The sequence below is a fragment of the Sceloporus occidentalis genome, unplaced genomic scaffold (assembly GCF_023333645.1).
Source record: "Sceloporus occidentalis isolate IW3139 unplaced genomic scaffold, rSceOcc1.0.p SCAF_1, whole genome shotgun sequence".
NCBI lineage: Eukaryota > Metazoa > Chordata > Lepidosauria > Squamata > Phrynosomatidae > Sceloporus > Sceloporus occidentalis.
In genome coordinates this window covers 152,275,809-152,301,390 of record NW_028316981.1, presented here as the reverse complement: position 1 = coordinate 152,301,390, position 25,582 = coordinate 152,275,809, and the positions used below count along the sequence as shown (strand labels likewise).

The following is a 25,582-nucleotide window of genomic DNA, read 5'->3' as shown; positions in this document are numbered from 1 at the left end:
GCAGGTTACCATCTTTTCACTTGAGTCACTTATCTGAAATATGCAGGATAATATATTACATCATTGTAAAAATTATTGAGATTATGTGCTTTGAACACCCTAAAGTGCTATATAAATGCACATTATTGCTTAGGGAAATAGCAGCTTTTCTAATGGCTTTCTTTTTCTCTGTCCCCTGGACTAAATGCCACAACTTTGAACCCAAGCCCAAGTATCTTATTTGTTTTGTTACCCATGGGACATCCCAAATACGTTTCCCATCTTAATTTATCAGTCACAGTTGCACCAAGTTTAAGAACCTAGCTTATAAAAGATAATCAGTTCCACCTAGTAAACAGAAATTCAATATTTGTTTGCTAGAAAGATTAACTAGTACATTTGGTTCATCTGACATAAAGTAACTGTGAATGAATTTATTTAGTCCACCTCTCAATGAACACACATCTCCATGAATCCATTTCCCACAAATCCTCACTAGTAAGAAGAAATAATGGCACAAAGGATCAAAACTTTTAAACATGTATGTTGTTTTTATTTATACAAGGATAGAGAAAGACTGTAGCAATTTTTGTTTTACTTGCAATTATCTAAGATTAGCACTGCTAATTAAATTGCTAGAAATTTAGTTTAGGATCAGATGGCAGGATTGCAGCTGGGAGATGGAACAAATGGAACCTCCCATCCCTCACTAAACATTAAAAGTAGGGAACATCTAAATTCATATATAAGATTCAGGTAGAATGTGGCTTCTCTCAGGACTGGGCCCCTCTCATCCTCTGATGGAAGAGACATATAAACCCAGTGTTCCCAAGAGCAGTATTTAGATAAGATGTAAAAAGAAAGTAATAATCCCAGCAGTTTCCTATGGCTCCTCCCATCTGGATTTTTCAGTTTGGTCTCACAAATCACAGCAATTGGTTTTCATTGCCAGCATGAATAGCTTTGCTGTTCGGAGTAAGGCCTGGCTAGCAGCATTGGGGGAGGAGCAGAAGCTTTAGGGATGGGAATATTGGAAGACTTCTCCCCTCCTTTTTCCCTTTTAGGCTACAAGCCTGCCATCAATTAAAGATAGCACCAGAATAAGAGAAGCCACAGAGTGCAAAGGAGATGGCCACAGTGTGGTTTCTGAAGGCCACGCCTGGACAGCATGTGTGCATTTTCCACTAAAGCCTGACCCGTGTCACATGGCTGGCAGGAAGCAAGGGCAGGAGAAGCACTAGGAAGCTGCTTTCCTGGAACGGAATGACTGGGGAAGAGAGGTGGCACAGGGACAGTGAGTGTAAACTTTCCTTTCTTAATATATCTAGCTAGGTGTTTCCTACAATCCTGTTATCCAGTTTTGAAGGTGGCAGATTTCATGGTCCTCAGGAACTGGTCACTTCAGGTTGGCTAGATCTAGGTTTCCGCTGTGGCAGGGCCTTGGCTTCTTTGCTGAGGGGGGCCAAGCATGCCTGTGTAGACGAGGTGAGTGGACTTGGTTCAGACCCAGTACCAGTTCCATTGGTCCCTGTGGAGTATGTCTGGCTGAGGTTGTTTGTATTTCCAGGAGGTGGCCGGTACCTGGAGTTGGACTGGTACCAAGGCCCACTTCTGTATCGGTTTGAACTCGGGTGTGAAGGCCCATTTTGGCGTTGTCCTTGGGGCCTGTAACCTTGACCAGGTCTTTTATTACCTTGGAACCCCTGGAATGGAAAAAGGGGGCAATCACTGTGAGCTATATCTACTGTAGCTGGCTGGTATAGAGCTAGAACCCACAAACACCAATGAAATTCTATCACTAAAATTGTATCAATAGAATAAAAATATCTTGTCAGGTTTTTATTGCAACAGTATCTCGTAAGTCCCCCCACTACCACCCAGCTACTAAAACAGCAGTATGCAGACACACTTGGATGCATCTTCTAGTTCAGTGATGGTGAACCTTTTACAGACCGAGTGCCCAAACTGCAACCCAGACCCCACTTATTTATTGCAAAGTGCCACGTCCCTCTGGCTTTCTAGTAACAAACTCTAGCAAACTCTGTGCTAGGGCTACAGCATGTGTGCTCACAGAGAGGGCTCTGAGTGCCACCTCTGGCATGCGTGCCATAGGTTCGCCATCACTGTTCTAGTTGCATAACTATTGCTCTTTTTCTATAAGTAATGCTGACAAGTGCATGCGCCAAGTGGACGTTCTATAGGTGGTTCTGTAAGCAAGAGTAATTAAATATACTTGCATACATACATATAGTCAATCCTCATGCACACTCCACTATAGGTGGCAGAGGCAGGTTATTACCTCACGGTAGGGTTGATATGGACGGCTTGTTGCATTTCCAGGGGTTTCTGCTGGGGATGGTGGTTTCTTATTGGTCACTACAAGGCCCGGTGCAGAGGCAGAGACACATGCCATAGGAGGGGATTCATTTTGTATGGGTACAGAAGTGGAAGTAATGGAACTACATCGTGACCTGGTTGAGTAACTGTTCTTTGGATGAGAAACTGTAATAAGAACACAAGCAAGTCTGTAAGTAGTACAGGTAACATTTTGTAATGTAACTGGCAGAAACCCTGAATCAGCCCCTCCCCATAACAACAAAAAATTACACAGAAGAATGAACATGTTCAGTATGCAGATTGTAGAAAAGAAAAACAGAGAGGAAGGGAGACAGAATGGAATGCCCTGCTTTGCACAAGGATAAGAAGTGGCTGGCTGGCAGGACCTAATTTCCTAAAGGGGAGATATTTTTAGCATTTTTCTTTGCAGGTTTCAATTCACTAGTAAAACAACTGGGGCCCTAAAAAGCAGGCAAGTCTAAAAGGTAAGTAATACCTACTATACACACTCAAGGATCAAAGTCCTATCAAGCTACCAAATGCATTTGAGGAAATAGACTTAAGTCTACGAAAGCCCATGCTGCCAGTTTCTTTCTTTCAGTTCATGTCAAAGGTGCTATAAGATCTCTCTACATACTGATTCCACAGACTAACACGGCTATATCTTTGAATTCTAATACAAGTGCAGTTATGCACACAGGTCTTCCATTTTTTCCCTACAAATCTTACCATGCTAGGCTATGACAAGCCTCACAAGGCAACTGTAGGCAGATGGCCTTGCTCTACACCTAAGAAGACAGGATTCTGAGCAAGGCCTTTTCAGCTGAGGTTTACTGACAAAACCTACACATACACTGGAAATGACTTATGGTGGATATTCTATCTGTGGCAGACATTTTTCTCAATCCAATTTTATCATTCTATGAATATGACTTTTATTATGCCTTGCATGGGTTTCCCATATAATTTACTGTTTCCCATATCATTCATTGATTCACCTTGTCCAAATGATTCAATGCTCCTTTTTAGTGCATCTAGGTCACAAGTGAAGCGAGCCACCCGTCCAAGATCCTCATCGTATTTGCGCTCACTAACAAAGTGCTGAATAGGAGAAATAAATAGTGGCATGTTAAGGATCCAGATAGTTTCATGCTAAGAAAATTCAGGGTTTGAGATAAGATGCTAAAGTACAGATTTGACATCAACCAAACTGACAGAAGAATGTCCCTTAACTCTGCCAAAAAATTAGCACTTAGATTAGATTCCCTTGTTTTTATTTTTTTAAACCCCCAATCTGAGTAAGTCTGCTCAAGCAGCAATTTAGATGCCACCAGTCACAAATTACAGCAGATGAAAAATAAGCATGGTCAAACATGGGATTTGCTGGTAGAAGGATAGTTACAAAAGGTTACATTTTGCAGCTCAAAGGGATTTAATTTAGAACTTTTGCACAACTTTATTCTGCCCTCTGGTGGTGAGAATAGGGAGCATTAATCAGAGCTGCACATTCATACAGTGTAACCTAGTGGTTCCCAAACTTTTTACCCTTGTGACTCCCTTTACATCTACATGCAGATGCCACACTCCCCCCCCTTGATATATGAATAAAAATATTTTGTTCGTTTACTGTGGGCATTTTCATTCACACATTCATTCATAATAATATTTTAACATTTGATAAGGAAATAACATCTTTCAAATTAGAACATTACTGAAATAAATTCAATACTCAACATGCATAAATTTTACACATTCTGTCTCACACCGCCACACTCACATAAGCTAGTGCTCACAGATACGTACACAGTCATGCTTTCATTCTTTCTTTCACTCACAGACACATTCATTTACTCTCACACACAGTCACAAAGAAACATTGATTCTCATGAGTATACACAAGTGAATATGTAAGTATGAAATAACAGATGGTGTGTGTGTGTGTGAAAAAGAGGGGGGGGAGAATTTGTGTCGGAGACTGTGTGTGAACACACGTATCAGAGTGTCAGAAAAAGAGCATTATTGAGCGTGTGTGAGAATTAGTGTGTTACTCACACACCAAGAGAGATATCAAGGATGTGTGAGAGAACTGGAGCAATGACAGGATGGGTGGGGGAAGAAGTAGTGGTGGCTCAGGAGGAGCCCCCAGAGGCCACAATCTAGTGAGCTTCCCCACTCTTTTCCTCCCTCAGGCAGAATCGCTACTCCAAACATTCTCCTTGCCTTTGTCCTCCCCCTCCAGGACAGGAAAGGTTTGAGAAGAATAGGAGGAGGAACTGGCGTCGGAGGTGGGGTGGGGTGGGTGGGCGGGAGAATCAGGGCCTCTAACTCTCACAACCCTCTTGAGCAATTATCGTGCCTCCCCCCCCCCCCCCCGTCCTGCCCCACTGTTGGAGAACAACTGGTGTAAACCAAACACGTTTGCTTCTCTGTAGTCAAAGTCAAAGTATTCTTTACTTGAATAAATCTCCAGACCATTTCAAAATGGCAAAAGCAATCAAACAGTTAAAATAATGAAATACCAGAAGTTATATACAATTAAAACAAATAATCATAAAAAGGTCATTCAGTTCCTCTGTGTGAGAAAAGACCAGGCCAATCCTTTTTCTACTTCTTGCTTCCTCAGGGTAGGTGCTTTGACGAAAAGGGCAATCCTTCAATTCACAAAGGGGTTGATCCTTTGCAACAGGAACTGTAGTCAAATAATCAAATTATTCTTTATTTTTTAAAATGGGAGTAAGAATAAATGTGAAAAGAAAATGAAAAGGGGGCTATTTGTCTATACTGAATGGACAGGTTGCTTACCTGTAATTCTTAGAGTGGTCATCTGTGCCCTCACACACATGGATTTTGCACCTGTGCAGATGCAAGCATGGAACGTTCTAGAACTAGCTTTTTGGCAGTAATCCTGCCCTCTCCAGGGCATCCTATAAACAGAGCCAAGAAGTTACTCCCCTCAGTTCCAAAATCAGTAGTAAAGAAAGCAGGTCTGCAAGAAAAAAAAGGAGGTGGGTGGGTTTGTGTGAGGGCACAGATAATCACTTGAAGAACTAAAATTACAGGTAAGCAACCTGTCCTCCTTCTTCATAGTTTCTGTGCCTCACACAAATGAGTGATTAGCTAGTTTACCAAGGAGGTGGGGTAGGTCATCTGAGTACAGATTATAGCACTGACTGTCCAAACTGAGTGTCCTCCCTGGCACTACAGTCAAGAGGGTAATGTTTGATAAATGTCATAGCTTGAGACCAGGTTGCAGCTCTGAAGACTTCAGGAAGAGAAATACCCTTGAGTCATGCAGAGGAAAATAACTGCAATGGCAGGGGCTGAGGTTTATTTGCTGGTTGATAGGAGATCCATTTGGACAGTCATTGGGGAGATATAGGAAGACCACATTGAAGGGCCCCATATCAAACAAAAAGATAAGACTGCCTAGTAGCTCCTGTGCGATGAACATAGAAGGCTAGTGCTCTATGACATCCAGGCAGCATTAAACCTTCTCAAGGTTTCTTGAGAACCTTCTAGGGTTCTCGTAGAACACCGGGGGAGTGGGGGGACCATATTCAGATTAAAGTGGAATGGAGAAACCATCTTTAGGAGAAAGGTTGGATCAATATGGAGAACAACTTTGTCCTTATGGAAAGTGGTATATGGAGGGGTGCAGCAGAGGGCGCAGAGCTCTCCTGCATACTTGGCAGATGTAACCATGTAATGAAGGGTGTCTTTAGGGTTAGAAGTCATATGTCAATGGTGACCGTGGGTTCAAAGACTTGGATATCAGCTATAAGAGGATCAGGGACAGCGACCAAGTGGGAGTTGGGTCCTGCACTGGTTGGTCCAGATGAGAGTGACCTCTGGGAAAGCTTGAATAGTAGAGTGTTGTGAAACAGAGAAGTGGACTGGTGCAAAGCTGGGTGGTGTGCTATTATAGCCACCAGGTAGACTTAAAGAGTTGAGACAGCAAGACCTTGGTCCTTCAGGTGAAGAAGGAATGACATGATGGTATCTTAATTTGTGGGTGCTTCAGATAGTGAGCTTCAGCTTTTTTGTATTGTAAAATAATGGGAGAACTAGCCCGTGTGATGGGTGCAATGTGGCAACATTTCTATAGCATTCATTTGAGAATGAATGAAGGGCCTCCTGTTCAAGTATGGCAGATGGTGGTGTGTACTGCAATATTCCCAATGGAGTGGGGCATATAAATTCTATGGTACAGCCCAGGTAGATGATAGTGAGGGCCCAGGAATACGGTAGATGCATTCCCAGTCGTGAAGGTGATGGTGGGTGGCAGAAGAGTCAGCAGCAAAAAGATGAGGGAGGAGAGTGGGAACATTTGGAGATTTCTTGATGACTGCCCTCATTGGCAGGAGGATGAATAAGGTGAGTTTCTGCTCTAATCCACTATAGCAACAGGTTTTGTCTGGGTTGAGATTACTGTAGGAACTGGAGGTAGGTCAAGCAGTGTGCAAGGATGTATCCTGGGCACAACTGTCATTGCCAAGCCTCGTTGAGTCACGGTGATGGGAACAAGACCAGGAGTGTTGAGTGCAGCTTCCACTTTGGTGTTGAGGAGTTCATCTCCCAGTGACTAGGGGCTCAACTGCAAACATGCGATTGACCGGTTGCATGTCTTGAGAGGGCGTTTTTGTTGCCCCTATGTCATCCCAAAGCTTAGCCATGACCAAGCAATTCAGTTCGTTGACCAACCAGGGGTTGATTGACCGACCTTGGCAACGGAATGCGGTATGCCAGTTGAATATATAAAGAGACTGGGCATGTGGAAATCTGGAGCCTTTGCTGGCTATGTTCGCCCACATATGGACTCTTGTTCAGAATTCTAAGTTTGGTTTTGTAGGGTTGGTGGAAGGCGTTCCTGCTTGGAACAGCCTTCTGTGGCAGTTGCATAGGTCTTGGATTTGGTGGGTGGTTTCCAGGGCTGTGAAGCACTAGATCTGGAGTCCTTTGGCACCCGGGAGCGCTGAGGGCATGCAGTGTGGCCACTGCAGGGGCCTCATCAATTCAACATGTCCCAGTGACTAGGAGCTCAACCACAAACATGAGATCAACTGGTTGCATGTCTTGAGAGGGTGTTTTCGTTGCCCCTATGTCATCCCGAAGCTTGGCCGTGACCAAGCAATTTGGTTCATCGACCAACCAATTGATTGATGTCAGATCTGGACCTTATGCTTTGGGGCCAACCCTACCCCTGTTCTGTTTGGTTGAATAAATTTGTGGCCTTTCTTCCAACCCTGTGTTTTGGTTTTCATTGGTGACTTCCCTCCGCAGCAAATGGGGCTGCCTCGGCCTGGTTGCTGCCGGGGGGGGGGGGGGGGGAGCTGCTTCTGCAGAGGCCTGGTAGGCCCGGTTGGGCTACCAGAGGATTAGCCGCCACGATCTCCCGGGTGCAGCTGATTGGTTCAGGGAGACGGTGCCTCCTCCTTTTCCTGGCCCCTGATTGGTCATTAGTCCTACATAAAGCCACGTGGTGTCCTACCTAGGCACCATTCTTGCTCGGCTCTTAGAGAACTGGAGTTGGAAAAAGAGATGGGAGAGCATCAGCAGTGGTGAGAATAGCTGGCATAGCCCTGAGGAGTACCAATAGGGGTGAGAATATGCTGCATATGGCAAGTAATCTCTAGGCAAATCATGCCAAGCAGAGTAGTAATAAGCAGTGGATATATCAGATTTGATCAATGTCCACCGGGCTGGATAGTGCTGGTAATACGACCTATTGGAACAGGACCGAGACCTATAGTGCCAGGGTCGGGATCGAGACCAACATGAGCAAGATCTAGAGCCGACTGGGGCTGACCCAGGTGGGATCAAGAGCATTATCAGGTTGAACCCTATTGTGACTGTTGAGCTCAGTATCGAGACCTTATTCGAGATCAGGAGTTGTGGAGTCAAGGCATGCTTGTGGTCAGCATCTAGCATCACTGGATTGAGCAGGGAACCTAATTGCGGTGGTGGAGTTGGACGATGTGGAGAAGGATGATGACTTGGCAGTTGTGACTGCTGAATGTACTGCTTGGTTGTGGGTTGATTGGATTGGGAGCATGCCACTTGAGGCACATCTGAAACCAACTGGTCCTTGGTTGGGGCTCTCTCCGGAATCATAATCAGAGAAGCCAAACTGGATGAATGTAAGTGGCGTCTTGGTTTTCATTACGAATGTGGACACCTGCTGAGGGACCTAGTAGTCTGAAGGCGGATTTTTATCTGTCTTTTTCTCCTTCTTTTTTGCCAAGACTGTAGTGTCAGCAGCTGGCCACTTGTGGGACTTTGCAGACTTGTTCAAATGAGAAGATGAGCAACCAGGAGTCAATGAGGTTATAATCTCCAGTGCATCTCAAGATGTTTCAACCATTGAAGAGGCAAAGGGACTGCTGAATGACTGAAAGAACCAAGCAGTGTTTACAAATTGACACAGATGTGGTGTGAAGCATGTGGTTCTTTGCTGCCACTGCCTTTAATGATTGTTTCCAGAGATAAGTCTGGAGACAGGAAAATCAGTTTTTGAGGACTTGTTTCATAAATTCCTGGCAAATGGAGCAGGGACCGATGAGGTGTCCTTTGCTGAGGCAAAAGAGGCAATCATTAATGTCTGCATGAGGATTTTTTCTGTCACACGAGGTGCAACATTTAAGCAAGGCCTTGGAGGCCATACAAGTGAAGAAGATGGAGTCGGTAATACTCAGTGTCTGATGACTCAAATCACCAAAAAGCTACTCAGCTCTGGAACATTCCGTGGTTGGATCTGCAAAGATGTGAGATCCATTTGTGTGAGGCAGAGAGCCCACAAAGAAGAATTTGCAAGTACACCATATCCTTTTAACATGTCCTACAAAAAACTACAAGGACAAATATTGCTTGAATATTTAGTATTTGAGTTTAGTACTTGAGTTAGTTTATGCAAATGAAATGATTTTATGTATCTTGTTTTTATGATCTGCATACTACAGCCTAAATCCTGTTGTTAGTCCTGACACATGAATCAATGCTTTATCTGCCTTTCAGTTCAACAATAGACTAAATGAGTCTAGTATAATATGGCTAACCAAGAGCATGTCAAGCAACATCTACATTTATCACAACTGATGCTATTTTAAAAATCAGGTGTAAACTGAATACAAAGAGGGAAAGAGCTAAAATCTCAAACCGTGATATGACATATCTGTGTAGAAGTAAAAGCAGAGATATTGGTTGAGTGATAATAGACTTCTGTTTTCTAGAGTTCAACCAGCAATAACCCCAGAGTAATCCAAAAACTTCCTGACTTTTACAGCACATTGCTCATGTGTATAAAAGCAACATGCAAAAACCAATGCTTCAACCAGCCCAGGCTGGGAAGACTGTAGCCCTCTGTTATTTGACTGCACCTCCTAAAATCCCTCTCCACTGGCTACATGGGTTAAGCCTGCTCGAAGTCATAGTCTAGAACAGGGGTAGGCTACCTTTTTGAGCCGGGGTCCAGGTTGCTGTCCCTCAGACAACTCGGGGGGCCAAACCAAATAATAATAATAATAATAATAATAATAATAATAATAATAATAATTTTAAAATTTAAATAAATAAATAAACCAGGACAAATGTAGGACAAAATTTTCAAATGGAGGACACGCGAAAACATTTGCTGATTTTTTTAAAAATGTTAATATAAATGCATGTTTCTGAGGCTTCTATAGACAATTTCCCCCCCTTGCCTGCCGCTTGCTCCTCCTTGCCCGCTGAATTCTGGAGATCCGGGATCGATTTCCAGGTCAGCCATGGAAACCCATTGAGTGACTTCGGGCATAAAAGGGACCCATGGTCTGCGATGTCTCTACACTAATGCACAGAGCATGGGAAATAAGCAGGATGAACTCGAACTCCTAGTTCAACAAAGCAAATATGATATAATAGGCATCACTGAAACCTGTTGGGATGAGTCTCATGATTGGAATGTGGAAATAGAGGGGTATAACTTTTTTAAGAGAAATAGGCCAAACAAGAAAGGAGGAGGAATAGCACTATATGTCAGAGATATTTACACCGGTGAAGAGATCCTGGACATCAATCATGGAAGCCAGGTGGACAGCATCTGGATAATAATCAAAGGGGAGGGAAACAACAAGGATGTTACGGTGGGAGTCTACTACAGACCCCCAAGTCAGACTGAGGAATTGGATGATATCTTTCTAGAACAGATGACCACACAGTCAGAAAAGAGAGATGTAGTAGTGATGGGCGACTTCGACTATCCTGATATTTGCTGGAAGTCAAACTCAGCAAAATCCTCAAGGCCTAGCAAATTCCTCACTTGCCTGGAAGACAATTTCATGGTCCAAAAGGTGGAAGAGGCAACAAGGGGGTCAGCTATTTTAGATCTGATCCTAACCAACAAGGATGACTTGGCTAATGGGGTGCAGGTAGTGGGATCATTAGGTGGAAGTGACCATGTTCTCCTGGAGTTTGTAATACAGTGGAAAGGAGAAGCCAGGCATAGTCAGACACGCATCCTAGACTTTAGGAGTGCGGATTTCAGTAAACTTAGAGAAGTATTGAGGGCGATTCCATGGTCAGAAATACTAAAAGATAAAGGAGTTCAGGACGGATGGGAGTTTCTCAAAAGGAAGATACTGAAGGCACAATGTCAAACAGTTCCAGTGAGAAAGAAAAACGGGAGGTGTCTCAAGAAACCAGGATGGATGACTAAGGAACTTTCAACCGAGTTAAGTTTGAAACGGAACATGTATAAGAAATGGAAAAAGGGGGAAATCACAAAAAAGGAATTCAAAGAAATAGCAGGCATGTGCAGGGGTAAAGTCAGAAAAGCTAAAGCGCAGAATGAACTCAGGCTTGCTAGAGAGGTTAAAGGCAACAAAAAGGGCTTTTTTGGATATGTCCGCAGCAAAAAGAAGAAGGAGGAAACAGTAGGGCCACTGCGTGGAGAAGATGGCAAAATGCTAACAGAAGACAGAGAAAAGGCAGAATTACTCAACACCTTGGCAATAATCTTTGAAAACTCCTGCAAAACAGGAGAGATCCCAGCAGACTGGCGGAGGGCAAACGTTGTCCCCATCTTCAAAGAGGGGAAAAAAGAGGATCCCAACAATTATTGTCCAGTTAGTCTGACATCAGTACTAGGAAAGATTCTGGAGCAGATCATTAAACAGAGAGTCTGTCAACATCTAGAAGGCAATGCCATAATCACAAAAAGTCAACATGGGTTTCAGAGAAACAAGTCATGCCAGACAAATCTAATCTCTTTCTTTGATAAAATTACCAGCTTGGTAGATGAAGGGAATGCTGTGGATATAGTATATCTTGATTTCACTAAGGCCTTTGACAAGGTTTTCCATGACATACTTGCAAACAAGCTTGTAAAATGTGGGCTAGACAAAGGAACTGTTACATGGATCTGTAATTGGTTGACCGGCCGAACCCAAAGGGTGCTCAACAATGGCTCCTTTTCATCCTGGAGAGAAGTGACCAGTGGGGTCCCACAGGGCTCTGTCCTGGGCCCAGTGCTATTCAACATCTTTATCAATGACCTGGATGACAGAATTGGGAGCATACTTATCAAATTTGCAGATGACACCAAATTAGGGGGAATAGCTAATACCCCAGAGGACAGGATCAAGATTCAAAATGACCTGAATAGACTAGAAAGCTGGGCCAAAGCTAACAAAATGAAATTCAACACAGAGAAATGTAAGGTATTGCACTTAGGGCGGAAAAATAAAATGCACAGATATAGGATGGGTGACACCTGGCTGAATGAAACTACGTGTGAAAGGGATCTAGGAGTCCAAGTAGACCACAAGTTGAACATGAGTGAACAGTGTGATGCGGCAGCTAAAAAGGCCAATGCTATTTTAGGCTGCATCAATAGAAGTATAGTATCTAGATCAAGAGAAGTAATAGTGCCACTGTATTCTGCTCTGGTCAGGCCCCACCTAGAATATTGTGTCCAGTTCTGGGCACCACAATTCAGAAAGGACATTGAGAAACTGGAGCGTGTCCAAAGGAGGGCGACAAAAATGGTGAAGGGTCTGGAAACCATGCCCTATGAGGAACGACTTAGGGAGCTGGGGATGTTTAGCCTGGAGAAAAGAAGGTTAAGAGGTGATATGATAGCCCTGTTTAAATATTTGAAAGGATGTCATATTGAAGAGGGAGCAAGCTTGTTTTCTGCTGCTCTAGAAAACAGGACCCGGAACAATGGATGCAAGCTACAGGAAAAGAGATTCCACCTGAACATTAGGAGGAACTTCCTGACAGTAAGGGCTGTTCGACAATGGAATGCACTCCCTCGGAGGGTGATAGAGTTTCCTTCCTTGGAGGTCTTTAAACAGAGGCTGGATGGCCATCTGTCAGGGATGCTTTGATTTGGATTTCCTGCATGGCAGGGGGTTGGACTGGATGGCCCTAGTGGTCTCTTCCAACTCTACGATTCTATGATTCTATGATTCTGTGAGTGAACAGTATGATGCGGCAGCTAAAAAGGCCAATGCAATTTTAGCCTGCATCAATAAAAGTATAGTGTCTAGATCAAGAGAAGTAATGGTGCCACTGTATTCTGCTATGGTCAGGCCCCACCTGGAATATTGTGTCCAGTTCTGGGCGCCACAATTCAGAAAGGACATTGAGAAACTGGAGCGTGTCCAAAGGAGGGCGACAAAAATGGTTAAGGGTCTGGAAACCATGCCCTATGAGGAACGACTTAGGGAGCTGGGGATGTTTAGCCTGGAGAAAAGAAGGTTAAGAGATGATATGATAGCCCTGTTTAAATATTTGAAAGGATGTCATATTAAAGAGGGAGCAAGCTTGTTTTCTGCTGCTCCAGAAAACAGGACCCGGAACAATGGATGCAAGCTACAGGAAAAGAGATTCCACCTGAACATTAGGAGGAACATCCTGACAGTAAGGGCTGTTCGACAGTGGAATGCACTCCCTCGGAGGGTGATAGAGTCTCCTTCCTTGGAGGTCTTTAAACAGAGGCTGGATGGCCATCTGTCGGGGATGCTTTGATTTGTATTTCCTGCATGGCAGGAGGTTGGACTGGATGGCCCTTGCGGTCTCTTCCAACTCTATGATTCTATGATTCTAAGTCACACACTCTCAGCCTCAGGCAATGACAAACCCCCTCTGCACCAACCTTGCCAACAAAACCCCAGGAAAGGCTCACCATAAGTCAGAAACAACTTGAAGGGACACAACAACAACAACAACAACAACAACAAGCTCCATGCAAGACCTAACCTGCATCTGCACCGGAGAAATAACCCGGTTTGGCATCACTTTCACTGCCATGGCTGAATGCTATGGAATTCTGAAAAGTGTATCAAACTTCTGGTATCAAACTGGGTTATTCCCCCAGTGTGGATGCTTCCTAAGACTCTTCTATACCCAAGGACTCCATCTCTCTACACTTCACAGAACCCCACAGCCATGGCAATGAAAGTGGTATCAAACCGGGTTATTCCCCCAGTGTGGATGCAGCCTAAGCCTCTTCTAGGAAACCCAAGGACTCCATCTTCTTCCTCCTCCCCTTGCTTTGGCGTTTTGCACACAAAGCACTCGCGCCTGTTGTGGCTGCAGACCTGGAGGCAAGGTTACCTTCTCCAAAGGCGGGAGGAGGTGAGAGCCTCTGCGGCCAAAGCCTTCCAATCGAGGCCGGGGCTGGAGATGAGGCCTCTTGGCCCCGCGCAAGAGGCCTTCCCCAGCGAGGCCTCGGGACCAGCCCCATCACGATCCTGCCACCGATTGCTGCAGGCGCAGGGCCTTTGGCGGGGTCAAAGGCCGCTCGCACGAGAGGCCAAAGGCGGCAATCGGCGGCAGGTCCGTGCTGGAGCCTGTCCCGAGGCCTTGCCGGGCTGGATGCGGCCCGCGGGCCGGGAGTTGCCGACCCCTGGTCTAGAAGTATTTGTAGGGTGACACCTGTCCTACCCCCATGTAGCCTACTACATTCAACCCTGACTGCCATGTCAAGCCTGCTTTCTATGACTCAGGAAAAGACATTCCAGCTGATAATGTTAGGGCTCATGCCTAGGATTTATGCAAAGCATGGACTCTGCTATCCAGGCACAACTCTTCTATGTTGCAAAAATAGAAGAATGTGTAAATCATGCCATGACAAACCAAATAACCACAGATAAAGAGGTGCGGCAAAGCTGTATTTTAGCTCTATTTCTTTTTAAGTACTACATTAATGATATATTTATAGAAGTTCGAAATCAAGAATTTCATATGCCAAAGGTTTAGGATAGAAGAGTAAATTATCATTTATGTGTAGACAATATGATCTTGTTATCTACCATGCAGGTAGGTTTGCACAGATTGAGAAGATTTGGTGCATACTGTCAGGAGAATAATAAGTAATCAGTAGCACAAAATTAAAAGCTGTAATCGTTGGCAAGAAAAGAACAACACAAGTCACTTTTAAAGGATAAATAAAATAGGTCAGGTGAGTTATTTTACACATTTAGGAATTTTTTCTCCTTACTGAGTCTTAAAGAGTCCTCAGATAAAAAGAAACGAGCTGAAAACAACTGCTTGAGCCCAAGCTTTAAACAGGCATCTAAATTATAGTTACCCAGGTTCATTACATCCAATTTTGACATTTCCTAAGCCAATGCTGTTGTCTGTTGGTGAAGAAATTTGGGACTTCACCAATAATTAGAATACTGAAATGGTTCAGAACTTTTTGGTTTTTTTTTTACTTTCACTACTGGGAGTATCAACGGTCTGCCCCAGCTCATATAAATGGATGTGAATTTGAAATAACAAGTTGTTTCAGAGTTGATACATGTCAGATAATTATTTATGTAAGCTGGGTAAAATGGGAAAAGACCATGGCAGTTTACCTTTTCTAAAGAGTTATCAAATATGGTGTTAGTGTGGAGAGCTTGGGTGTGTCCAGGCCTACATATTAGCCTTGTCAAATACAAGTTCTATTACAGATGAAGAGCAAAATTAAAAAAAAATTCAATTAGAAAAATATCTGTACTTCCCAATAAGCAGATGGACACAGTGATGCAACAATGAAGATTCCAGGGCTTTCCAGGATCAAAAATCAAATGTGTATATGTTGTGTAACTGAAGTGGAAGATATGACCCACTACTTACTGGAACACTGAATGTATTCCAGTTCTAAAGAACATTATTTATCCTCTTTTTGGGGGAGAAACTGAATGTTCTTCTGCATGGTTCGAACCAGTTAGTTACAGAGAAGGCTGACCTTTTTTGCAGTTAAAGCAGCCAATTTAAGGGGAAAAGAGGTGAAATGTTTGAAATCTTTTTTCTCAAAATTACAGACATATTTCAATTAACAAAGCCTCTGACAAAGAAGCTAGTCTTTACAAAGTCTTTCTAATGACCCCCTTTCCCTCTTCTTCTGTCTAGAAGAAAGTTTTAGCAACATTGGATAGATGGTGAACGATAGCTGGAGAAACACAGACCTTTAGTGTCTGATTGCAGCAGTTTGTAAGAAAATAATGTAATAAAAACATGAACTGGAAAAGTATGGGATTCAGCTCCAGCCAATCCTACTGTCGCTATGTACAATAGGTAAGGTAAATAGCAGCTGCCTCTACAATCCCTTACTGAGCATGAATGAATTATCAACTCAGAGGCAAAGGGAAGAGCAGATAAGCCTGTCTTGCCAACTACACCCAGTATGTTAAAGAAACCCTAAATCTGTAAGTTTGGCCAATAAAATGGAAATCATAATAAAAATAGAAATTGAAGAAAGAAAAAGTCATCTCTGAATACATTTTGGAAGAAGCCTTCAAGTGATCTCTAGAAATTCTGTCTTTGTCTATTCATGTAAGGCTTACCTAATCGGTCTGTTTTCATTTTGCATGAGAATATTGTTAGTTTTGGATAAAAAAATTGCTTAAACATGTTGACATGCTCTTTTTAATTCCTTTTATGTTATTTCTGCCTCTGGTACCAAAATTTCTGCCAAAGTAGTAATGTGCGGGACCACATCTACTTTGTTAATTGAGGTATACCTCTAATACAGTTTGATTATTGTAGACATGGTTTGTTGATTTAATTTTTTAAAAAATCATCATCATCAAAAATATAAAAGTAATCAATTAATCTCATATAGAACAGGACTGTACATCATGAATACTAGTTCAGACTCAAATTTGATCTGACGTCTGCCTCTTTGCTAGTCCAAAAGAGATGACTAGTAACAGAATAAACAGCACACAGACCACACCAATCCAAGGTTCACCTTTATGTCAGCTCTAAGCTCCACCAACTGCTCTTCTGACATTCGGACTGCTACATCAGTAAGCTTCTTTAATGACTCAGCCTTCTTTTGTCGACTACTTAGAATTTCCACTAAAATGTAAAATGAAATAAATATTGAACTCATTTAAATCAAAGGCTAGAAATGTAACCTTTTAACTAGACCCACAAAACTAGCTCACATTTTGCAGTGCTTTCAAAACATGCTCAGCAGTGAATCTTAGAAAATCTTTAGGGTGGAGGGAGTTCAGTATTTGTGGAGGAGACACACAAAATGCTCAAATTGTTCTGACTTCATGGATTAACATATCTCAGTATTAAGCCAGAGATGACATAAGAGATCTGTGAACAGGATCTCCGACTTAACATATTCATCCCTATGAAACCAGTTGTGTCCAGTAATTTCTTTTGGCTTGTGTTCATAGAGCCGGAGTGGGGTGAAACTCTTATGCCTGCATTGTTTTCTTAATTAAACTTGCCCAACACAAGCTGCTATCTGTATATAGGGGGAAAATACAGGCATCATTTGGCCTGCTGGCCACAGACACAGTTCACTCTGTCTCCAAAGGTCGGGGGCAGGGGGAGACATAATTCATTTATAATGCCATTTCGGCATGAGGTATGGGCATGGCTCCCTCTCCCCATTAAAAAGAATATAGATTTGGCCTCCCTATGTACATATATAGTTCTTGATTTGGTAGTGACATGATATGAAAACTTAAGATCTGCCTTTTAGTTTCATTTGGTTCATTTAAAAAAGAAGCTGGTTGCAGTAAAAAGGTGCTTAGTAAAATTGGAGTCTTACTTGCTTCTGCTTTCACTTTGTCCATTTCACCTAGGAGGGCTACTTCTCGATCCATGAGGCTAAGGAAAATAAGAAAGATAACAGACAAGCTATTAATAATTCTAAATTTTCTAGAAGGTATAGATTCTATAAACTTGATCATCAAAGGGCTATCTATTTGACAAAGTTCACCTGCCCAAAACTCAGGCAAGCTTTTACAGCCCTTCGTTTCCAGATCATACCTACAGCTTTGATCAATGGCAGATAGTCGCACACCCCTTTGGCCCTCTGCCTGTGTATTTGTGGGAACCCAGAAACCGAGGATCTGCCTCATTATTTGTTTTCTTCTTCATTATACTCTGAACCTACGGCCAAATTTCTGGGATCTATTCTGCCTTATTTAGATTCTAACACTGTTTCAGGAAAGATTTTTATTTCCTAACTGAAACTAACTCTAGGGTAACTCGCAAGGTTTCTCTTTTTGCCCAAGTACCAATGAAAACTCAGGTAAGATATATTGCTGATATTGCTGTTGATTGCTCTGGGGATGTTCTAATTTAATTACAGTATTAGTGTTCATATTTTGTCTGTTTAACTGAATTGAATTTTAAATGCTTTATATGCATGATTGCTATGCAATTTATTTTATGCTGTATGTACTTTTATTATGCTGTTCTTATATGTTGTATTGTAATTTGACATTTGTATGTGAATGGCCTTTGTTCTAAACATTAATAAATAACTGAACTGAGCTGAACCGACAAAAGGATAGCCAGCTACTAATCAAACTTTGGGAAGTGAACAAGAGCAAGAACACAACTCTGCATTGTTTAGGGATTTCTAAGACTTTGTGGAAAAACTGAACCAACAGATGGCAGCAGGAAGCCAAAAACCTTTCCAATTTTTGGCACAGCTTCTCTCTCTTGTATAAACAGAAACCCTAAACGGGACTTAGTTCCTTCTTTTCTAGAAGCCAGAAGCACCTTGACAGTGAGGGTTTTAAGTTCTGAATCTTCAAAATTATCTACAACTCACCAAGTTATTTTAATTTCTACACACAACACAATGTTGCTCAAGTAATCTGAGATGGCACTTTGAAGAGAACACATGCACCGGTCTCCTATAGCCTAACAACACAGAGATAGCTGATTTTCCAGCCAAAGACCAATGGATGTAATTTAGAGATAATCTTAATCCTCTTCTTTTTCCATTGATTGGAATGCCTTATAGAACCGTACATAGATAAGCTCTTTTTAAAAAGCAGAGGCTCTGACAGCTTTAAGGAGAAGGTACAATATCCTTCCAGGCATTTTTACTGGCCTTAAATCACAAAATAAATTTAAATATAGTCTCCAAGGTTCTAATATACATTGGAATACTTTGCAGTCCTTTAACAACTAGCTGCCAACTGGAACAAACCACTACTCTCTATGAATACAATGAATGCTTGCAACCCTTGGCTTTGGAGGACTTTAGAGCAGTGCTATGTTTAGAAAGACTTTTTGAATAACACAATTCTTCCTTCCACAGGGCTTTCTACCATCAAGGACATTATAAGAATGTAAGGAGCCCTGCTAAATGAGACTAAACGTTTACCTGATTCAGCATCTGTTTACCATATGGCAATGTTTACTGGACACCATAATTTCATTATTTACAGTTACAGTCATTTTATGACAGAGAGCAAATGTGGTGTTGTGGTTATGATTCTGGAGACCAGGGTTCGATTTTCTGTCATAGAAACCCACTGGGTGGCCTTGGGTGAGTCACACTGGTCGTTATCACATGAAAGAAATTGGAAGTATAATTCAGTGTCATCCCGAACGCAATCATGGGTATTCATGTTATTGTGCGAAAGGTTATCACAGGCATTCACTGGCATTCTGAATGCGCTCCAAACCCAATTCCACAGCAATCCAAAATTAAGTAAATTCGTTGAACTAGAGAAGTCACTATTCCCAGGCTACTTAGCATTCAATTCAGTGTTGTTTGGTGTGATATGCATGTCTGTTTTGGCCCTGATGTCCCCCCACCCCCCCGGGCATCAATTCCCATGATCATCAGTTTTGTTTTGGCTTCTGGGGCTCCAAGGTCTTCCCCGGCAGCTGGGAGGAGAATCAGCTGTTTTTGACAGGAAAGAATGAAGGGGGGGAAGGCTCTCCATTAGGCGCCCTGCAAGCGCTCTCTCTCTGCCCAAAATGGTGGGCTTGGGGTTTGCCCTGCTCCTGGCCCCTTGTGCCCATCAGGGACCTTTTTGCCTGCCTGCCTGCCTGCCTTCCTTCCTTCCTTCGGGGCCAGGGGCTTCAAAAAGAGAGAAAACTCTCCCTCTTTTGATTAGCCCAAAGGGTTCTTCTTCCTCATTCCTCCTCCTTTGGTGGAGGATGGAGTAGGGAAGCCTGGGGAATGGGGGTTTGTTTCTTCCCCTCAGGGGCATCGCTCTGGACTCACAACAAACTCCAGCTCCCAGAATTCCATAGCCTTGAGGCACAAAGAGTTAAAGCGGTGCCAAACTGGGTTATTTCTCCAGTATGGATGTAGCCTTAATCGCCAGCTCTGGTTCCTGCACAGCTTCCCCTCCCCTTTCCCCTCTTTCGACTCATGGCAAGGCAGCACCATTGCCTTCAATGGGACTCCCAATGGGCCAGGTTAGAACCAGGGAGGACCCAGTCCCCCCCACAATCTGGCTACAGCAAAGCTCGCTCAAATGAGAGGAACTCCTTCTCTTCCCCCACCTCCCCCCCAAAGCTGGAGACTTAAAGGCACAGACACAGTCACACACACACAACCATATGGAGACCCCATCATGCTTTTTGGGGTTTCTTGGCAGGTTTATTCAGATGGGTTTTGCCATTGCCATTTTCTGAGAAGGCTGAGAGAGTGTGACTTGCACCAGGTCACCCAGTGGCAGTCGATCACTGCCTTCTAGTCATAGTCCAATGCTCAAGCCAAGTACAAGGTTGGTTTGGGCTGATTTTGAATTGATGAATTGCCTAAATAACATGAAATAAAGAATAATGAATGAACAAATAACATGAATTGCCTAAATAACATGAAATAAGGGGTAATGAAAGAACAAGTAATGTGTATTGTCTAATAACATAAAATAAAGGGTAATGAATGAACAAATAATGTGAAACAAAGCAAAACCATGGGAACCGGATGTAAGCCCTGCCAGAAGTTTAAAAAGGTCACGATCCAATTCTGCTCTCACTGCGCATGTACAGGGATGCTCATTCGAATTCTAGACTACGAAGGGTACATATTCATATGATAATTTTTTTGCATTCACCCTACTTTGGTTTTGGGATGGGCACTGTGTTCTTCTGTGCGTTTGATAACCCTTCGCATAATAGTGTTCATTTTCGAATTGGCCCTACTTTCTTTTCTTTCGAAATTGGGAGACATTCCTCCCGTGTGATAACGGCCATACCCAGAAGTTTCTGTGATACAGTCACCTTAGAGTTGTCATAATTTTATTTATTTCATTTCCAACCATTAGGTGGAAACTACTTGGAAGGACACAACAATCTTATGACAATTGTTATGCCTCCCAAGCCCTTACCACCCATTCTACAACATCCCAAACCTTTGAATATTTCAGATCCCCTCTAGTTTTCTCAGTTATTTATATATTTTAAAATCTGTGACTCCTGACAATGTGAAAAAACTCAAAATCTGGAAAACAGGAAACATTCAGAACAAGCAGCATTGATTATATGTGGTGGGCATTTCAAAAGAGCAGTAGATATGTCAATCTTTTACAAAGAAAGGTACCTCCACAGTTCCACAAAATCTAGGTTGCAGTGATTTGGGCCTCTGTTTCCAGACAGATAGGTTTTACAGTTCTTGTTAGCACCACAGCCAAATGCTAACAGCTGTTCAGTGGCGTCAAAGAATTAATTTGTATTAGTGACCTTGTTGGACATTTTTTGCATTCGCTTTTCAGTTTCAGGCTGGGAAATGATACTAAGGCTGGGAACGGATGGGGCGTAATTTTTCTCTGTTGCTAGCCTATTTGTACAGTTCTAATTGCTATTAAGGGACAGATGGGTCACTATTTTTCTGCTTCTGCACTATATAACCCTTGGGAGCACATCAGCCTTGCTTTGTCATGACTCAAGGGCTCCCTATATATACAGATATGGGGATTAAACATAGGTTATTACACTGCAGCTTTTACATTTGTCTTCTTCATGCACAATACAAATATTTAAAATACATTTAAAGATAAATAAATCTTATATAAGGTTTTTATCTTGTGTATCTGTTGTGAGTTACTCAATGTAGTTTATAGCTAATAATTAAGCCACAAAATAATAATACATTAAAAATGCCCAATTTTGGTTTGAAAAACTGAACTAAATGCAACTCCTTCTGGAATCAAAAGTCAGAAGTCTATTCTTCTTTCAACAGCTGACTAAAAGCTATTTACAAAGTAGCAACTGCCCCACTATTCTGAGAGCAAGTCATGGTGGCTTTAATATTGAGCCAACATGACCACAGGCTCAGTGTTTTATCAGTCCTGTGTACAAAGGCTCACTGCAGGAACCTTCTTCACCTGGCATTTATTGAAGGAGGTTCCACTGGCTGACTTCCAAACAGGCACTGCATATCCCTGTGTCACGGAACTATGCTTCCTGGTTTCTGCCCTCACCCCTTCTCATAACAACTGGGACATAGGCAGACTTATCTGGGCAAGGCTGTTCAACCACACTTAGGTCTTTAACCTTTTCTGAACATGACGCAAGTATCAGTCAAAGATCAAAGCACCAACTGATACAGGAAGAAATATTTCTAAGCTAGCAAAACTAGACCTTTCATTTTGCAGGATTTATAGCTGCACGGAGGCAATGATGGAAAGAAGTTATGCAAATAATTAATACTGAGCTACTGTACTATAAGCAAAATCCAGTAACTAGGAGTAGCCTTAAAAATCAGCATCTCAAATTGCCCTTGCATGTGTTCTTGGAGATACAGCCCATATGCAAGCAGACCTGAATCAAACCTTGTTTCCATTAGCCATCTCACAGTTATGTTAATAGAAGTAATCCAAGGTAATACAGCAGAACCAAGGATTTAAGTAAGGTGAACATAATTTTAGCTATATTATCAGACATTTGTTCGGCAACAGCACAGCAATGAGCCACTGTTTAATAAGCAGTACTATCAAATAAGTAAGATTTGGAGAGGGCTGCATGAAAACTACACCTCCAGGCACCCCAATAAGCTCAAATTTTGAAAATGAAAAGTGTTGTTTGGCTAACGGCTAAGAAAATTCTATGCTTTTTAAAAATTATTTTATCTGATTTCTGATTAACTTCAGAGTAGTTCACTGAACCATGACTACTCAAAGTATCTGAAATTTTAAACTCATGGTTAAGCAACAGGCTACTACAAATGTGCATCCTTGTCCACTGCTTATCTTGTATGTTTGTGACAGTAGAGGGGCCAATATGATGTTACCCATCTGGACAGTTAAAATATACACACAAATTCCTGGCCGTGGTGAGGATTATTGCTGTTGAATCTCAGTCTGCTATAGTCAGGGATCTTCTGCCAGAATAGCATGTGTGCTTCCCACTGAGCAACAGCCTTCACCCAAAGAGGGGATTTTCCTTGCGGCTGTGGGCATTCAAGGCATGCCTAGTATAGTGGCTTCACATGATGCATGACAACCACTGTGATTAAGACAAGACCATTCATATGAATCTTGCAGAGTCAAATAGCTAGGATTTGCATCCTGCAACTATGTTCTTCACAGGAGGATCCCAGCTACCATGTGACAAACTAATCATCTGACACTTCCATTCATTTATTGCCAATAAGGTCCTTTTGAGCATTTCCAGGGGATGTTAATTAATAAAAAGAAGTGTCTGACCATATGATTCCACAAGGCCTGGGGTAACCACTCACATTGTATGGAAATAAAATAAGAAAAATCAGTAAGCTAAAATTCTATACTTTTACCCAAACACCTTAAAGTTACTCTTATTTGAACACTTCACTCTCTTTGGATGCTAGCCTACCAGCTCTGAAGCTCTGCAAAGGCCTGCTTCATTTTCTTAATAGAGGCATCCATTTCTTCTTTAACAACAACACGATATCGAGCCAGAGAAACAGTGCAGCGCTGAAGGTCTTTCACTGATTTTTCAATATTGGAACCTGAAACAAAAACATAGATTTAAAAGCAAAATATAACCCTAGTCTTTCTAGGGTTCATACAAATCACCAAAACTGAAGACTATTTGCGTGTAGATAAAAAAAAACCCTGCTGATATCTCTTTCCAAACAAATATTTGTCGAAGTTAATTCTGACAATGTATCTTTCTAGTAAACTCAAATCAGTACAAGAGCAAGTTCTTTTAGAAAAAAAAAGTTGTGAGGCTTAGTTGCCAGTTGCAAGGTTAGACTCTCTGCCTTTCATCACCAACAGAGCATGTCTCCATGCTTATTTCCATCACTGAGAATTGTTGAAGTGTGCACCCCTTGCAAAGTGGAAATGCCAGATGCTTGTTACAGCCCTTGTTATAGCAAGAAGGTGAACCACTGCCACCAGGAGCCGGATATTCCAGTCTCCTCAAAGTTATAGATAATGATCGTGTTTAGAAACAGGGTCTTGGAGGTCTTTCTTCCTGACTGGCACAGATGAGTATAGAGACTAAGAAAGAAACTGCAAGCATTGTCTCTTCTCATTAGCCACTGGGTCTCTTTCTCTGGTTCAAGGACAAGCTCACACTGAGAAAGCAAAAGAGTACAAACACTTTAAAAACTTTGTGGTAAGATGTATAATGAAATATGTGGGGGAATATACACTCTAAATCCATGAGCACCTTCTTGATAAGAATATTAATTCATTGAAGTATTTCAATCACCCAATTCTCATTTCAATTCTGTATCAGCAGGAGGAAAGCCAATTAAAGGACAGGGTGTCACCCACAGCTTGCTCAAAAGAGATGTGAAATTTCAAGTGAACAGCCCATAAAATTCCCACCACTAAGCAATCCAATTAAATTCAATTTCAGCTGACTGTCTGCCTAGTGTGTTCTACAAATTAATCTCCAGTTTACTCAATACTTTCTGTATCTTACAAGAATTCTCTGCAGCCCTAATAGAAACCAAGCTGAAACTCAACTAGAATAGGAGAGAGACATTTACCCAGCAATTTGATTTGTTTATCAGAAGAGCCAAATGATAAACCACCAGATTTAGGTGGCTGTCAAGCACTTTGACATGCAGTCTTCCCTGGAGGTCAGGTCTTTCTGGACCAGCATAAAACTGTTTGAGCTTGATATTAAAGGCAACACAGGAATTTACCAGCCCTTGGTGGGGGTTGGGGGAGAGAAGGGATTGACAGCCATCTTCGAGTCCTTTTCAGGAAGATCAAAATCCTTGTAATGCAAGGATGTAAAGTGGTAACAAAAACAGAGGATAGGAATATCAGTGGTATATGTCAAAATGGATCAATTACTGTTATATTGCACTGCCTCATTCACTGGACATGAAAAAGAGAAACAGAATACATCTCCAGCTGTACACCCTTTCTAACCCTCTGCATCTCAACCAAAAAAATTAGACATTTAAAATTTAAAGCTTTAGATCTCCTGTTGCATATGCTGGTATGCAGAGAATAACCTGCTGTAAGTGGATTGTTCATCTGTGCCATCCAGAGACTGACTTGGTGCAGTTTCCCAATAAGATATGTCTAAACAGATTCAAACACAGTAAAATCCACTATACCACAATGACTCAAAACAGAAAAGAAGAGATACACACTGAAAATTACTAGCCTGACAAGTGTAATTTGGCATTACTCTCATTTTGTAACCATTCAGGATCTGCTCCCTGAAATTAGGAAATAACCATCAGAATTGTGTAGCAGCCACAGATCACTCCAGGTTTACCTAGCTTTTTGTTTCCAGAGGACAGAGGGACTTCATCTAGTATTGTCAGAGATGAAGGAGCAGGCGACTGGCTGCTTGACACAGGCCTGGAGAGTGGTTTGCCAGGGCTCCGCAATTCAGGCTGGACTCTAGGAGACTGGGTATTCTGTGAAGACCGCATAGTGGCAGACTTTGGACTGAAGTCTGTTATTGCATTTTTAAACTCAAGTGTTGCTGAGGAGAGAAAGAAGAGTTTCTAATTCAAAAATTGTAAGTCAAAATGACAGAGCATAACAGACTGAAACTATGTAGATGAGGTTACTTAAAATTTTTTACTAAAGTTTTAACACAGCTTTTCCTCTAT

General features: G+C 42.1%; 1 protein-coding gene across 4 annotated transcripts in view; it reads right to left on the bottom strand.

Moving 5' to 3' along the window:
* Positions 1–510: 510 nt before the first annotated feature.
* The window catches only part of SPATS2 (spermatogenesis associated serine rich 2), an 83,669-nt gene continuing 58,597 nt past the window's right edge, over positions 511–25,582 (bottom strand). For all 4 annotated transcript variants that reach the window (XM_089477627.1, XM_089477626.1, XM_089477640.1 and 1 more), the window contains 7 exons: positions 25,240–25,452; positions 23,365–23,500; positions 17,360–17,418; positions 16,538–16,647; positions 3,315–3,417; positions 2,279–2,481; positions 511–1,682 (listed from right to left, as the gene is read on the bottom strand). In XM_089477627.1, the coding sequence (XP_089333753.1) occupies positions 1,365–1,682; positions 2,279–2,481; positions 3,315–3,417; positions 16,538–16,647; positions 17,360–17,418; positions 23,365–23,500; positions 25,240–25,452 (1,142 nt within the window). In that variant the 3' untranslated portion in view covers positions 511–1,364. The remainder of the gene's footprint in view (positions 1,683–2,278; positions 2,482–3,314; positions 3,418–16,537; positions 16,648–17,359; positions 17,419–23,364; positions 23,501–25,239; positions 25,453–25,582) is intronic.